The sequence below is a fragment of the Aythya fuligula genome, chromosome 1 (genome assembly GCF_009819795.1).
Source record: "Aythya fuligula isolate bAytFul2 chromosome 1, bAytFul2.pri, whole genome shotgun sequence".
Classification (NCBI taxonomy): Eukaryota; Metazoa; Chordata; class Aves; order Anseriformes; family Anatidae; genus Aythya; species Aythya fuligula.
The window spans coordinates 70267809-70285378 of record NC_045559.1 but is presented as its reverse complement, the minus strand read 5'-3'; the positions used below and the strand labels follow the sequence as shown (position 1 = coordinate 70285378).

The window sequence follows — 17570 nt, the reverse complement described above, 5'->3', positions numbered from 1 at the left end:
CAAGGGGGAGATCATTTTTCACCACCAGCTGGAGCCTGATGTCAAACATGCCCTTGCTTCATTTATTTTCCTATGAGGTTGAAACCCAGCTTGTCTTTCCTGACTCCAATATTATTCCACATTTGGGCACATAGCAGCTACTATGTAGTAAACTATTAAAGCAAGAGATCCCATGAGACTTGGGAAAATAGTTTAGGGGAAACAGTTTGACAGCAGGATGCAGTTGCTTCTATTGTCCTATTAAAATAGAGATATCTGGGATGCTTAACTTTGTTTTCACTACGTAAACATATATATTTTAGCCTAATGTGCAAAAAAAGTTACTAATACTAAAAACAAAACAAAAAAGCATGAAAACAAACAAACCCCACAACAAATGTTTGCCCTTTTTTTTCACTTTGTCTACTTTCTTGGCAGAAACATAAAAATAAAGTCATGTGCACCTACCAGAAGGCTAATTTGTACTGGAAGAACAAAGGCACTGAGTTCCATCAGACTTCTGGTGTTTTATTTTACATTTGTAGCTTGATTTGAGAATGAAAAGGAAGTTGCAATGATTGAATATGCTTCATAGCATCATGTTATGAAAATATCTTGACATATTTTTATTCCCTTCTGTTTGTTTTCTCCAGAACAATGAGTAAAGAGGTAGAAATCACCAGTTCCCATACAACATGTGGTCAGTTAAAGCACTATGGTTTAACTGCTCAGACAAAAGACCTGCTAGGCTTTGCTAGGCTTTGCCCACATGAATGGTTTGAGCTTGCAAAAACTATATTTAGATTATGCTTAAATCATGTTAAGTTGGCTACACCATTGTGTGTTTGTGTGTTTTGGTGTTGTTTTTTTTTTTTTTTTTTTTTTTTTTTTTTTTTAATATATATATATATATATTTTTTAACTTGCAGGACTGTTCCAAGAACGTTGTTGTAAATTTCCACTACAGACTGGTTAACACATGCCAGACAGTTAATATGATAAAGCTAAACCATGTTGCTCCATCATCTCTGAGCATTTACAATCAAGGCAGTATTGATGAATATTTTAGTATTTAGAATCATCAAGAGTTTGGTCTACAGGTTTAAGATGTAAGAGCAGAGCATAAGCAGATACCTGCAACAGAGATCATTCATTGCAGTATCTGCTGTGTACACAGACATGTCTCGTAACATTCCTCTTCTTACACTGATACATCAGCAGTACTAAAATTAAGGCCTTAAAATCAAAAGTTATCAAATCCACAGCATACTGTGTTAAAACCAGGCCACTGCCAGACACTAATAACTTTCTGACCTTTTTACTTCATAAATATGGAGCAGTCGGGAGACCACAAAAAACTGCCATTAAGTATTTACAGTGCTAGCAACATTTCTCACACAACGTAATTTTTTTATTTTATTTTTTTTTTTTACATTTGCTAGATTTTCAAACCCATATTGTTGGTGTCTCTATACAAGCATATTCAAGAAATCTGAATAAACTAGTGGTGTGAATTCACAAAACATATAGAGGTTAAAGAGCCATATATCTCCTTTAAAGTAATTGAGCTAATTTGAATGAAAGCCGTTTTCACTTTGAATGAGACTGTCCACACAAGGAACCAATCCACTTTAAAAGTTACCTTAGATAAACCGTCTTTTCCTGCGAAGCTCATTCCCTGACACTAAGAGAGCTAAAAGTCAAAGGAAACCCATCCTTTGACATCACAGCCTCACATTTTCTGATTTCGTTCTAACAATGATCATTAGATGTTACGCGATAGAGGGAGAAACTGCTTTTATTTCTCTCTTTTTTTTTTTTTTTTGGGGGGGGGGGGTGAAAGGGAGGGGTGAGGGGGCAAGAAGCCTAACTCTTACATTCTTATGTAATGAAAGGCTTCCTTCCCCTTTCCTTCTCTCCTTACTCCCCAGAAAGACATGAAAATAAAACTTGCATGATAAGTTTTGAATAAGAAGACAAAAATAGGAAATGCTTATGCTAAATTCAAATGGATTTTTGTTTGTGTAGTGGGTTTACATGGCAAGGTTTTGGTAGCAGGGGACCATAGGGGTGGTTTCTGTGAGAAGGATCTAGAAGCTGCCCCATGTTTGGTAAGGGCTCCACTGCTGACCAGAGCCGAGCCATTAAGTGATGTTGTTTTGCACCTCTGTGAGAGCATATTTAAGACAGGGAAAAAAACGCTGCGTGACACAGCAGCTGGGAGAGTGAGAGGAGTGAGGAACAGCCTCGCAAGCGCCAAGGTCACTGAAGAAGGAGGAGGAGAGGTGCTCCAGGCGCTGAAGCAGAAGTCCCCTGCGGCCTGTGGTGAGGACCATGGTGAAGTAGGATGTCCCCCTGCAGGCCCATGGAGTACACGGTGGAGCAGGGTTCCATGCTGCAGCCCATGAAGGAGACCACGGTGGAGCAGGTGGCCCTGCACCGATGGAGGCTGCCGCCTGTGGAAGACCCCTGCCGGAGCAGATTCCTGGCTGGACCTGTAGTCTGTGGAGAGGAAACCTCGCAGGAGCAGGTGACCTGGCAGGAGCTGCTGCCCATGGGGGACCCAGGTTGGAGCAGTTTGCTCCTGAGGGATGGAGCCCGTGGTACGGACCCATATCTGGAGCAGTTCTGGAAGAGCTGCTGCCTGTGGGAAGCCCATGCCGGATCAGTTCATCAAGGACTGCATCCCATGGGAGGGACCTCACAGCACAGGGGACGAGAGTGACCGAGAAGGAGCGGTGGAGAAGAAGCGCTGTAGACTGACCATAACCCCCATTCCCCCGTTCCCCTGTGCCGCTTGGGGGGAGGAGGTGGAAGAGGGTGGATGGGGGGGGAAGATGCTTTTGGTTTCTTTCCTTTGTTTCTCACTTCTCTAGCTTGTTAGTAATAAGCAATAAATCTTACTATCTCCCTATGCCGAGTCTGTTTTGCCCATTACAATAATTACTGCATGATCTTCCTGTCCTTATTTCAACCTTGGAGCCCTTTTCATGGTATTTTTTCCCCGTTCCTCTTTGAGGGGGGGGGGGGGGAGTGGGGGAGTGGCTGTGGTGGAGCTCGGCTGCCCACTCTAGCGGAACCACGACAGTTTGAAAAGTTACATCACATCACACACCAAAGTGACTATGTCACTACTGTCCATAGGAAGCACACTATGAAGTCACCATTTTTTAAGGGATAGGCATGCCTTTAAGAGAGCTGACAGTATTAGAAAAATAGATTTCTCCTCTTAAGTGAACTTGTGCTTTTGTTATCACTTGAGTGAGAAAAACTCTTGAAGATGTTTGCAATAGGCCTAAAACAATAGAGCTTCACTGGGCCTTGGCATTTAGGCGTACTTCTGTATAATTCTGATTAATAACACAGATGAACACCTTCTTGGAGAGAATAACTGAATTCAGTGGAGGGAGGGGTAGAACTGTTGCAAAGATAACTGCACGGGGGAAAAATGCAGTAAACATTAGAGAACTTCAAGACTGCTGAGATATCAACCATTGCCATTTACAAAGGCTCTTGATAGTAGCCTTTCTGTTTAACTCACTAATTGTAGTACAACAAACACCTAATCAGTTCATGGTACTATCTACCTACAGATACGTGATTTGGCTTCAACATGTAAGTGGTCCCTTTTAAAATCAAGAACAAAATCTGCATGGCAGGTAAACAGTTAATGCTGAACACCATGCACATGATACTTCATCAACTCCCTTACAAAAATTAGGATATTATTCTTTGTTATGGTGCCCTGTAATTCTAAAGTAAATCATGCCAAGATACTATCTTGCATGTCTGTAGATCAGATATCATTACTCAGGAAAAAAAAAAAAAAAAAAAAAGGCTTTCATGCACTTACCTTATCCTCTAGCCGAATCAGTCTGGCTCCTACAGTATAGTATCCTTTGTCTACCCCTTTTTCTAAATAAAAAAAGAATAGAAATGGGACAATCATTAGATTCAGGGTAAACTCAAACTATGAATCACATCTAGTGGTATTTCAGCTGGCAAAATGTTACACTAGTATGAATGACACCAACGTAAAGGTGATCTGGTTCCTTCTTTAATTATCTCAAATAGAAGCATAAAATTAGGTGGAATAGACATGATCCCTAGGCATACACCCCATTTTGACATGTGCAATGTTTCTTTACACACAGAAATATATATAATTTTCAGTTGAGGTTGTAGATGTAGGAGGGAGCACTGTCTTGGGTCTCAGTGGCTGGAATGCCAGACTTATCCCATCAGTGCAGAGGGATGATGCTGGGAAAATAATTGCATTTCCATCCTTATCTCCTCCTAGGCTTTGTGAGACCTTCTTATTGAAGGCCAGTTATGCAAATTGCTTCACTTACACACTGCAAATATTGGGATGGGGAGCCAAGAATTAAAGCTGTATAAAGTGGGTTCTATTCTTTGTGTTTACATGGCCAATTGCAAAGGAATGACATACTTTGGGAGTGTTAGTCCACGGGGAAAAAAAAGCACAGAAATGTATATATGCTGAGCTAGGAGAAAATATTCACAAGAAAAACAAAACATAACAACAAAACAAAACAAACACACCACAAATTCTAAAGTAACTTAGAAATCTGTCAATGGAGGTTGGATATAATTTTTGTCTAAACTGTTATTCCAGTATTGGGCTGCAGTAATTTCTCTTTGCTTGTTCCATAAATCATTCCAATTTTATCAGTGGTTGAGCCTTGGGTTTTAGAGCTATTTCAGCCCATTTTGCATGGGGCACGAGCACAATCTAAAATGAGCACACATACAGCCTGGCAGACAGGCTGTATGTGTGCTCATTTTGCAGGAAACTCACATTTTTACATTCCTCTGTGGGTGGTACTTGCCTTACCATTTGCAGCATATATGTTTGCTAATGTGATACTTTTAGTCATACATTTGCACCAAAGTTCATCTGAAGGTACACATATACCATAGAGGAAAACTTGCAAAAAGCAATGCTGGCAAGAGTACTCTTCTTGCTTTCCTTCTCTACAGATCACCTAGAATATTAAAAAGGCTATTGTCCCTTGACAGCTCTGCACAGGCATTAGAAGGGAGAAGTGCTTCATAAGAAAATGTAGAGGCATAAATACCATAAATACCATACAGAGAGAAAATTCAAAGACTGTTCAAGGACACTGTGTAGGGACAAAAAAAAAAAAAAAAAAGACACAGCTTGGCTCATACATGTGTAGCGTTCATCACCGATTAGTCCACAAACACAGAATCCTCTAAAAAGATAAAAAGGTTGAGGCTCAGGTTTACCTATGTATTCATTTCTGTCTAAAACAAAAAAAATGAACAGTTTATTCTACTCTCTAATTAACAAATCTGTAGACACATCCTTTAAAGGCTATACTTCTGTGTTTAAGGATTTCTAAATTGGGATGTAATTTGAACAGCAGTGAGTAGGCAGTGCTTTTGTTGTTTAGGTCTAATAAACACACATATTATACAAACAAACAAATCATAATACAGCAAGAAAAATAAAACAAGAAACCCACTTTTCTTTTTTAATAATAATTCCTCACCAGCTCTAATAACATCCTTCATATAATCACCAAGACATGCCAAAACAACCAACCAAGTTTAATAATGTTTTTTATCTTAGTTATTCTTGAATGCAGTGTAGAACAGAAAACAAGAAAATAGGAAGCAGATAAGCAGTAAGTAAGCTATTTTGTGGCATGTGGCTCTCGTCAGTTGAGGTGAAAAGCATGATATACACACATGTAGCTGCGTTCCTCTCCATCTCTTTATTGGCATCAGTGCTAAGTAAGTCACAAAAGGCCCGCACTCTTATCCATTTCTTATTAGCCTCCATTTAAATCAGCATTCAGCTCTAATTTACAAACTTTTTTTCTCTAATAAAGACCATCTTTATCTAAAAGTAAATGAGTTGTGTATACAATGTACAAAGAATTGTGGTAAGAAGGGTAGGCAGAAGTTCAGATAACATTGCTCAAATACATTTGATTTCTATTTCATGTTTATGCTTTCTCTCTCAAGTCTTTTCAAGATATATGACTTTAGACTTTCTATATTAGATTATTTGCTTTTACATAATTGAAAAGATAGCATGGCTAATTGTAAATCTGAAGTATCTTAGTTTTTACGTTCTTTGCCTTGTAATCCAAAAAACTTTAATTATTAAGTTTTATCTGGTTTTGTGTGTCTTCAATAAAACAAGCAGATCATCTACACATTTTAGTAACAGCTCATATACGTGTGAAAGGCTCAAACAGAAAGGGAACATGTAAGGTCATCATGAAAGGAGTCATGATTATTTATAACACGATGAAAATATATGTGAACAAATTTTAGCTCAGAATCATAAAGAAAAATAAATCCTGAAACAAGCATGTTTCACATGGTTGGTATAATATAAAACCATCATTTAGTATATTTAGACTTCCATCAGATAAAACAGTATTGTATAAGCAATAAGTATTATACTTCAAGAGACTGAACAGTTCTTAGGTCACCTATACATTATCTCACCTTTGCTAGTATATAAATTTTTTCCCTGAAAGCCTTTGCCTTCCTCAACATCACACTCTATGGCTTTCAAAACAATATCCACCTGTATTTAATTCCTAATTTTTTCACAAAGATGCTACATCCATTTTTCTAGTGATAATATGAGATGCCTCTTGTAAAAAGAAAAAAAAAATAAAAATTAAAGCTTTTTAAATATTGTCCACACTAGCTGAGAAAACAAGAAAGGCCAACCCCAACTCTTTCTTCAATTGGAAGCACATGATATAAATGACATATTGCTGGTTATTCAATTTTTGTTTCTTTTACAAAAAAAAAAACCAGCAATTCCAGCAAAAGAGAAAATCAAATAAGAGACAGCAGCATAATCTTTTTTTTTCCCCACTCAATTACTGTGTTCTATCTCATCAGAATATATCAAACTTTTAAGACAACAGATTTTTTCTTTGGTCTGAAAAAATACTGGGAACATTAGGACAGTGTGAATTACAGCCAGATGGTCTGAAAATGATAAAAGCTGGAAATGATCTACTCTACTTTTACAGAGTAGAGTCTTCTATGAGTTTTACTTCTATAGTGCCTACCACTAGATGTAAGCTAACTCAACATTTGTAAAATGTATCTATCTGAAAGCCTTTTTTTTTTTTTTTTTTTTTCCCAAACAGAAAATGAAGAATTCAAGCCTTGTTACAACTAGGATATTCCAAATTCTTAAATATATCTCAAAACCTCAGGAAATGATATGAAGTTTAGTATTGGGACTACTGAAAGTGGGAAATAAAGCAAGAAATGGCATTGCCAAAGGTTTACAAGAAATCTTTTTTCTCCAGGGATTTCCACCTGCTTATGTAGATCCAAGAGGTTCAGATGAACTGCTTTTCTGAATCCGAACACTGCATCTTTTGTTTTACTTTGGCGTTATTCTTCACTTTTGCCCCTGAAAAGCTATAGCTAGTCTAAAAAAAAAGTCACTCAAAAGCAATTAACTCCATTGTGTAGTGAAGATCAAGTATTACGCTTCTCTTATTAGTATCATTACAGAAGCTTCTGCTTTGTTAATTCAAGAAATGTTAGTAATGCATGCTTTGCTTCTATACCAATACTTTTTTTAAGGTGTTTGTTTACTATTACAGGAATCTTAATTTCATTTTACAGAATTGTTTGTGTTATCAGGAAATGTGAGATGGGCTTTCAGCGAAGCTAAGATACATTCTTCTGGGAAAATTCCTGAAAAATAGGATTCAACTCTTTGGAAAATTTATTCATTATCTTCTTAATGTTTTAAAATTCACATTGGAAGTTTCAAATAAAGCTGTTAGAACCAGCACCATAACAAGCAAAATAGGAGGATTTCTCACAATATGTGTATGTGTAAGTTAAATCATGAAACTTCTTGTCAGAGGATATCACAGATGTTAAAAGTTTACATGAGGTTCAGGGGAAACCAGGCAATCTTGTTGAGCACAAACCAGTTATGACTACTAAATACACAGGAACCATGTCAGGAAGTCTCTGATCTGCAAATGGCTGGAAGCTTACAGGAAGATTAGAGGCATATACATTTCTTTTTCTTTTACATTTCCCAAAGCACCTTGCTTCTAGTCAAGAAGACATTACTGTCATGACCCAGCATGGCTATTTTTTCTGTTATTGCACCCTTACCTTGTTTTAACACAGCTTTTAGTGTTTTTTATCCTTGAGAAATAATCATATTCCCCCACCCCTCCACCCCCACTCCAATAATTGCTTTCAGTGAATTTAGATTCTGGATCTTTTATGACATCATTTACTTTGGAAAGGGAATAATACTATAGAATAAATCAGACACACTGCAATTACTTCATATAATATTATCAAAGTTGACAACAGAGTTTCAGTAACAGCCTGATCCAAAACCCACTGAGGTCGCTGGAAAGACTCCCATTCATTCCAACAAGCTTGGAATCAGACCTTAAGATTCTTTGAATAGGAGTAAAATAAACAGAAAATAAAAGGAGCTGGAAAGGGAAAATTCCTCTCATGTTTTTCTCCTTGGTGGTTTCATTTTCTTTGCATTGTCATTTCTCTTTTGCTTGCCATCAATACAAAAATAACACAGTCTGGAGGAAACATCCATATTGTTTATAAATGAGGTTTTTAGTAATGCCTTTGAACTGGAAAAAATATATCAGACTGAAAATACATTTTTGATGTATAACTGGCTAACTGTTCTAAGGAAAACTCAGGATGAACTCTATTTTCCAGAGGAGGATGACAGCACAAAAGTCTGTTTCCACCCAAACCAGGCCAATACTATAACAACTCATCACTGTTCGTCACTTGATTATTGGTGGGTTGGATTATACTGGGACTAATTATAAATTAACCCTAGTTTTATTTTTTCAGACCATTTATCTGGAAACACTTATCTTATTTTTGGATTTGTGGAAGGTTTATATAAAATAACTACTAGATCAAATAACTTCTGGTTTTGGTCTTGCAAAGCCCTAACTGATCTTACCTGTTTTTGCAGCCCTAACAACCATTTTACCTTTCCTAGTAAGTATTTATCCAGTCCATCTAAGGGTAGAGCCATATGTCTATACAAAAGTTACAACTGTGTAGAGTTGGCATGCTGTGGAGGCAGACTTCATCTTCAGCAGGGCCACCTTGTTTTTGCATTTGAGAGAGCTGTCTCAAAGCAGTAATTCAGCAGTGATATTGCAGGAAAAGACTAACAAGGGAAGCTAATTGAATGATAGGGATGTCATAATTTTCTCCAGAGCACAGATTATGGGTTTACCCAAATATCTCTGAAGTCCTGTAGTGCTCTCCCCAGTAAGACTGTCTATCATAAAATTTTGAAGGTTTGGGGTAGGTATCCCTACTCAAATTTATCTTCCCTCTAGAAGTAGGTGCAGGGGGTTTTGGGTGCCTTTTTTTTTTTTTTTTTTTTTTTTTTTCCTCCAGATATAGAATCATAGAATCATAGAATCATAGAATATCCTGAGTTGGAAGGGACCCTTAAGGATCATCAAGTCCAACTCTTGACACCGCACAGGTCTACCCAAAAGTTCAGACCATGTGCCTAAGTTCACAGTCCAATCTCTTCTTAAATTCAGACAGGCTCGGTGCAGTGACCACTTCCCTGGGGAGCCTGTTCCAGTGTGCAACCACCCTCTCTGTGAAGAACCCCCTCCTGACGTCAAGCCTAAATTTCCCCTGCCTCAGCTTAACCCCGTTCCCGTGGGTCCTGTCACTAGTGTTAATGGAGAAAAGGTCTCCTGCCTCTTGACAACCCCTTACGAGGAAGTTGTAGACTGTGATGAGGTCTCCCCTCAGCCTCCTCTTCTCCAGGCTGAACAGGCCCAGTGACCTCAGCCGTTCCTCGTACGTCTTCCCCTCCAGGCCTTTCACCATCTTCGTAGCCCTCCTCTGGACACTTTCCAACAGTTTCATGTCCTTTTTATACTGTGGTGCCCAGAACTGCACACAGTACTCGAGGTGAGGCCGCACCAGCGCAGAGTAGAGCGGGACAATCACCTCCCTTGACCTACTAGCGATGCCGTGCTTGATGCACCCCAGGACACGATTGGCCCTCCTGGCTGCCAGGGCACACTGCTGGCTCATATTCAACTTGCTGTCTACCACGACCCCCAGATCCCTCTCTTCTAGGCTGCTCTCCAGCGTCTCATCGCCCAGTCTGTACATGCAGCCAGGGTTTCCCCGTTCCAGGTGCAGGACCCGGCACTTGCTTTTATTGAACTTCATGCGGTTGGTGATCGTCCAGCTCTCCAACCTGTCCAGATCCCTCTGTAAGGCCTTTACGCCCTCATTTGAGTCCACAACTCCTCCAAGTTTGGTGTCATCAGCAAACTTGCTCAAAATACCCTCTATTCCTACATCCAGATCGTTTATAAAAATATTGAAAAGTACCGGCCCTAAAATGGAGCCTTGAGGGACCCCATTGGTGACCGCCCGCCAGCCTGACGCAGCCCCATTTACCATAACCCTTTGGGCCCTGCCCGTTAGCCAATTGCTCACAATATAAGGTCAAAGCAAGTTTTTATGGATATAATAATAATAATAATAATAATAAAGAATAATAAAAATTCTGTGGCAGACTTTGACTTGGAGTTTTTTTTTCCCTTTAATTAGCTTGGTCTGTCTTTGCTGGCACTCTCTCCAGCATGTGCCCAGAACAGCAAGTTCTGCTGTGTAACCTCAGGCCTACAGGCAGATAACCCGTTTTACTTTTGCTGTCCTATGTGTAGGTTTCCCGTATGAGATGCTTATAAGTGAATCAGTCAAAACTCACAAACACAGCCCCAGGGCTCTTTCTCAGTAACTTACTCTCTTTTCAACACGTGAACACTTTGAAATCTTATTCAAATCCACAGACCCATCTAAGATCCTCCCAGTGGTTTCTATGATCCTTTCAACCAAAGATTCGGTGACTAAACTTCTGAACACCTTCAGCAAAATCTGACACTTCCCAAACTGCTCAGAATATTATTTCACAGTTAACTTCTTTGCAGCCAACACTTCAAATTATTCTCCACCTCTGAAACAATAAGATGCCTCATAAAATGGTCCTCTAATTTTTTTTTTTATTATTTTTTTTAGTACAAATAATAGTTCTAATTTGATAATGTTAAATTTGAAATTATACATTCTTGGAGGTAAGCAAAGATTTTCTGTAAATTCAGCTTGCACATTTTGGAATGAATCCCCAAGCGTAAATATTTATAGATGTATTCAAGCTGACTGATTATTTTCCTGTGATCCAAAACTGTCTCATCTACAGGGAAGAGGAGTGTACTACTGAGTCTTCTCCAGTGATCAGATATTTAAAATACATTGTGTATTGAGAGACAATCCTCATTCTGACAGTATAAATCATTTTAACCTCTGATAATATGGAAGCATTTCTAAAAGGCTCTAAAATAACTTTGGCACCCTTGACTCTCACTTACACTTATGCTCATGAGTGCTCAAAGTCATTCAGGGAACTGGGACTTCATTCCCTAAATCATTTTTGAGCTCTTAGGGACAGAGAAGATGGAACCTCTGCAAATTTGAAGACAATATCTTACTATAACAAATTACAGAATCATAGAATGGCTTGGGTTGGAAGCGACCTTAAAGATCATCTAACTCTTCCCCCTAACTGTTCCCCCTTGTCCTATCATTATCTACCAAGCAAAGAGTCCTTCTCCATCCTTTTTATTAGACCCCTCTAAGTATGACTTATTTCAGTCCCTTCCATATTCAGGTTTCTAATCTCCATGATTCCCAAGTATTTTTGACCAGTTTACAAACATCTGTTCTTCTGTTCATACTGTCCTTTCTCTTACATATTATTTTTTTCCTCCCAGGTAATTACTCTCCTCGTAGAATTACCAGACTGTTCTTTCTTGTTTTGCTAGGTTAAAAAGAACAAACTTCTGTTTCCCACTAATAGAACAGGTTCTCTTTTTTACTGGTCATTATGGTATTTCTTCCCTGTTTCTGTGCAGATAATCTTCTCTAAAGATGTGGAGTCAGAATTTTGCACAACAGACTACATAAGGCCTTACCTGAGTCTTGTGCAAGGGAATGCCTATGTCCCTGTAAGTCTTGAAAATCTCTCTCCTGATCCTAGGATCAGACTAATATTTTGTTCTTGTTGATACATCACAGCATTTTCATATGTTCAGTGAGCATTAGTTTACAATTAATTAGCATACAGTAATTTCTTTTTCTCAGACATTCCAGACTGTTCAATACTACCAGCAATTAGATTTTTTTATCAGTTTTCCTGTGTATGATCTTGCACTTTTAAAGATTTAATTTCCTAACATTTCTATCATTCTAGCTTTTAAACTATCCCAGTTCTTCCTGAATGATCTACCCTTGATCTATCTTTGATCTTTCCCAAACTAAAATCCATAGGTTGTTTAGAAAGGAAAAAAAAAAAATCTCTTTAACTAATATATATCCTAACCCCAACACAAAAGACATAGAAAGATTTTTTATTTTTTATTTTTGGGGTGGGGGGAGGAGGGAGATATTTTTCCAGTCAGGTATTTCCAACTTGTCATTCACTGATACACATTTCCAATATATATTCTTAACTTCCATTTACTCCACTACCACCTGAATGCAAGGTATTTATCTCTCCACAGTTGTTCCTGAGCCTACTAACAGAATTATATATTAATTCATAATTGTGTAGATTATAAATCTATATTACTGTAGCCACTGGTATTTTCACCAAGTTATGAACCTAAATACTTAGAATACAGTCATTATACCTGGGAGGAAAAGGCCTGGCTTTCCTAGGGAATGGTCCAATCTGAAAAGAAAACAGAGAATTACTAGCAGTGGAATTACCAAGCAAATTAAACTCTGCTGCTAAAAAAAGTATAGTATAGTATATATGCATAATTTACATAAGAATTTATAGTCATTTTAAACCTAAAACAAAGCAAGTAAAAAGACCAGATTAGCATGATTTGCTGTGCATAAATACAGTCAGCACTTTAGTTCTCTGGAGTTTTTTTCCAGAATTAAACCATATTATTATCATTTCTTTCATGTGTACTAATATTTTATTTCTTACACTTTCATGTCGGAACTAAAAAATAGTTCTCCTCTCTCATATGCAATCTAATAACAAAGACTGTAAAGACAGAATGGTTTCTTAATAACATCCGCAACTGTTCCTTGAATCTCATGCAGGTGGATTTAATATGTGTATTTATTGACACAGTAGATTCCACTCAACAGGGTGGGGAGGTTTTATCTATTTATTTATTATTATTGATTTTTATTTAATTTAAGAGCCAGAGGTGTTCAGTCTGATATTCTAGTCCATAGAGTTAATTTGTAAAGAGAAAAGCATTTTGTGCTGAAACTGAAGGGGATAGTTCTGTGGCAAAATGTTTCAGCTCCAATCCCAAGACTCAGAGAAAGCCTGTGCAAAGAGGAATGCAGTAAGCGAAAAGTTCCAGAATAGAGAGGAGAACACAAATGAACCAGATTTCTCTCAGCCATGGAGAACCACAGAGAGAAGACAGAAAGGTAAATCATTATTTGAAAAGATTTTCTTTTCTAAAAAGAAGACAGAAAAGCTCACTTCATAGTACAAACTTCACACCATGAACCTTAATTTCCTTTAATTTCATTTGAAGGAAGGGAGAAGAATAAAGGATAATTGTAAACTCAGTCATAAAAGGGGTTAAAAATGACTCTAAGTTAAATCCTCTAGATATTGTGCTCCCTGTTGTGCTTGCAATTTTGGACAATTACTGTTCATTAAGTACACATCTCCCCTAAAGCCAGCTGGCACCAAAGAAATCAAATATTTCATGAAGTAGACAGGGCCTACCTTCTTTGAAGTTCTTTTATCCGAACCATCATATTGAGGTGTCCTTGTGAGTACTGTTCAATCACATCGCGTACATCATATGGTTTCCTAGCTTGCTGTGGAAGGAGTCATAGATGAGATTGAAAGATAATTACAGTTTAAATTTGATTTTTATTTCGGACATGCTTTTTTTTTTTTTTTTGGTGTGTCTTTCAGAGGTTATTTGGCTGCCATTTTGTAATGGTTGTTGCAATGAATAAAAAGTATGTAGGCATTTTAGGAGTGCATATTTACTGTGGAGATGGAGCCAAATGATTCTGTCATTTGGCTCCATTACTGTCAGTTAGAGTCATGTCTTCATGTTACTTCATACTGAGCAAAATATTAGACCTTCACAGTGTGTTTGAAAACACAAACCCAAGACATATAACTCATCTGAGACTACCATGTGTGGTATCTCTCAGCTCATTCCAAAACCATATGTTAATCATAATGTCAGAGGACTGAATCACAGCGATAGGCCCAATTCATAACACTTGGACCCAGAGTCAAATGCCTCTGAAGACTAAAAAATTCTGGTGACAGAAATATTATTGCTTAAATAACTGTGAGGACAGATACTTTGCATAAGTATGAAGACAGCTGCACATAGGATTTGTTTGTGGTTCTTTGTCTTTAACGATACCTACTAGGTACAATTCAAAGAAATAAAGAACAGATAGACAAAAAATGCAAAAGAGTTGTATTTTTTTTTTTTTTAAATAACAGCAATAACAACAACAAAAGCCCTGCCATCTGCCTAGCTTTATTCCCATTCTAACGAGAATCCAGTTGCTTCTGCCAAGCTCTGGTTTCTTCCTGTAACTACTAAGGCAGAATTCTGAAACAAGTCTAGAGAACTTGCATAAGGAGATGTGATTATAAAAAGTGCACTATGGCAAAATTTTATCAATTAAAATTAATGTGTGTGTGTGGTGTAACTGTAAATGATGTCCTTTTGAAAACATCAGCATTTTCAGAGACATACCAACCCTTATGGGAAATGTGGGGCAAGATGTCTCCTTTTTGGCTCTGACTCAAGAAGAGAAGAAAAAAAAAAAAAAGAAAAAAAAGAAAAAAAAAAAAGGTAAACTGCAAATCTAGTAATTGGAAATTACTGAAAACAGCCCATTAGTCATCTTGTTGTCTGTTTCCACTCTGTCACAGCTTCAGTCAGAGCCATTAGCATGCACCACTGCACACATGCACTGAACACCTACAGTATGTGCTGGAGTCATGCTTGGAAGGCAGCCACAGGATCCTAGAAATTTCAAATAAAAGCATGGAACTGGAATGGAAACAAATCCTGTGAAATGAATGAAGAAGCAAAAGCTCTTCGTGACAAAATGCCTTCCTCGTGCTTAGCCATCACCACTTACATGTATTATTACTTTCAGAAGAGTTCATGGTTTCAGTAGTGTGAATGCACATTTGTGTGCATTTCTGAGAAGATATACTTTGAGGGAGGGAAGTTTCAGCTTTCAGTTTATTGCCTTTTTTTTTTTTTCCTTCCCCAGCTTCACTTCTTGCAGACGCTGACACATCACTATTTCTGGCCAGAAAAGCAGCCTATTGTCTTTGCCCAGAGAAACAGTGCCAGTATCACTCTTTAGATTGACTAGCGGGGGTGCTTTGAGAGCTTTTTGGCTAAATCCTCTGTCCTTTCCTCTGGACTCTCTAAACATGATGCATGGCGCAGAGCCTAGATGTGCTAGAGATTTTTCCTCACCTCCTCCCCTCTCCCCCATGGGCTACTATGTGCGTAATTAATTCTACTCACTCCCAATGAAATTTCCTTTCTCTCTCAAAAGAAGACTTCTATCTGAGATCCCTTTTACTAAATCATCATCTCTGAATCCTTCTGTTGTGAAGTACTGCACACTGCAGTCTGTCTGAGCCCTCTAAAGCATAGTAAAAATATCCTTTAAACTTTCTTCATTTTTTTCTCCTCCTTTTCCATAAAGCTGAACATTTTACATGTATGCCTCTCCAGACTTTGCAGGCACATATCCCTTGTCATGTTTTTATTAAGAAACACTAGGATGTACAATGCAACTTAGGGAGGGATGTGATGGGCTCCCAGGGAAGTTTGGTAAGTAAAGAACTTCTTTAACTTTCATTCTGTCCTCTTCTTTTCCCCAAAATAAATCTCAAATCCTGGCCATTTGGGCTCAGCACTCTATATCCAGTGTGCTTAGAGCTCTTAAGGCAAAACTCAGAATAACAGCTTCTGAGTCTGAATGTCCAAAATCTATTTAGCATGGGGAGGATGATCAGCTACTTTTCACAGCCTCATGAAAGAAAAGACCAGAAGAGAATTCAGTACTCTGAGCAATGCAAGCTTATCTCAGATTTTTATCCCTGGCAATTAAGTGCTCAACTCTAATCAAAATTACTTGAAATTTAGGCTTTTCCTTTATCTTTTTAAAACCCCTTCAAAAGGATTATGAAAGTTGATTAACTTGCTGTGGAACCTCTTGCACATGAAAGTATGAATCTTCAGATGGAATAAACAGGCGCTTTGAAAATCTGGCCAGAAGTTAATTATTTATTTTCATGGCACCATTGGCACATGTGTGGTGAGAAGGATGATATTAGAATCACATTCCAAACAAGTTTTGTCATACTGAGCTTTAGTAAACAGGCAAAATAAGACTCATTTATTTTATTTATTTATTTTTTTTTCCAAAGCAGCACATATGTTTTGATCACTTTGCAATCTGATTGAGAAATTTAACTTAAGACTTCATAAAGTCAGCAAATTTCCAGAAGGCAGATGGGCAGATGACCTACAATTTCATAAAGTAAGACCTCTCTGATGTCCCATGCTGGGAATAAAATTGGAAAACAACTTTACACGGCATAGTGCTGGTTGGTAAAAACTATTGATATCATGAATAATATGATATATTGAATCATGCATAGCATGTGATGAGTTGAACATCATCTAACCAGTTGTTGGTTGATCAGGGTAGATAGTAACAATATTTGAGCAGACACTCCAACAGTCTTGTCTTCAGTTCTTCTAGCAGATGTGGAAGCAGTAGGTAGGTAAATACCACGTAGGAAAGGTATAAAGCTGAGAGCCTAAACTGTACCTTTGACTTATTGCAACCGTATGCACAAAGACAAATCCATTCTCAGAGCACTTTCAATGTCATGTAGTTAAGCCTACAAAATGTTCTTATGGTTAACAGTGCTGCTTACCTGAAATTTTCTTCTGGCTACAAAATATTGCATTCTCCTGATGACTTTTACAGCTGTTCGATGTGCTTCGGTTAATCTGCCAAGAAAGACATACACAGACATGGTACCAGGGAGGGAAGGGGGTAGGGGGGAGAGGGAGGAGAAAAGGGGGAAAAGTAGGAAAAATATCTTAATGGAAGATGTTGACTCTAAGTACCAAATCTACAACTATTTTTTTACAACTACAATGCAAAATTGTGGCTTAGAAAACTGTGAGCATGTGTACTTTGTTCTGTTGCTTTACCCTCTTGTATATGCTGGTTAGAAGTATAAAAAAAATGATGAGACAATGAAAGCAGGTGTACAAAGATAATACGTGTGGAGGGGATTAGATGGGATTACTATCAATACATGCAGCTGGCATCAGTCTGAAGAATATGAAGTGGTTTTAGAACCATGACTGCATTCCTCATTTTGCTTTTATTGAGTGCTTGCCCATGAGCTCCATTGCACAGAAAACAAGTCCTTTAAA

At 37.9% G+C, this 17570-nt stretch overlaps 1 protein-coding gene across 1 annotated transcript in view; it reads right to left on the bottom strand.

The window, feature by feature from the left end:
• Positions 1-3290: 3290 nt before the first annotated feature.
• Positions 3291-17570, bottom strand: part of LOC116487934 (potassium voltage-gated channel subfamily KQT member 1-like) — a 318679-nt gene continuing 304399 nt past the window's right edge. The window contains 5 exon segments of the mRNA XM_032185222.1: positions 3291-3329; positions 3833-3894; positions 12759-12799; positions 13835-13929; positions 17060-17135. Coding sequence (XP_032041113.1) covers positions 3291-3329; positions 3833-3894; positions 12759-12799; positions 13835-13929; positions 17060-17135 — 313 coding nt within the window.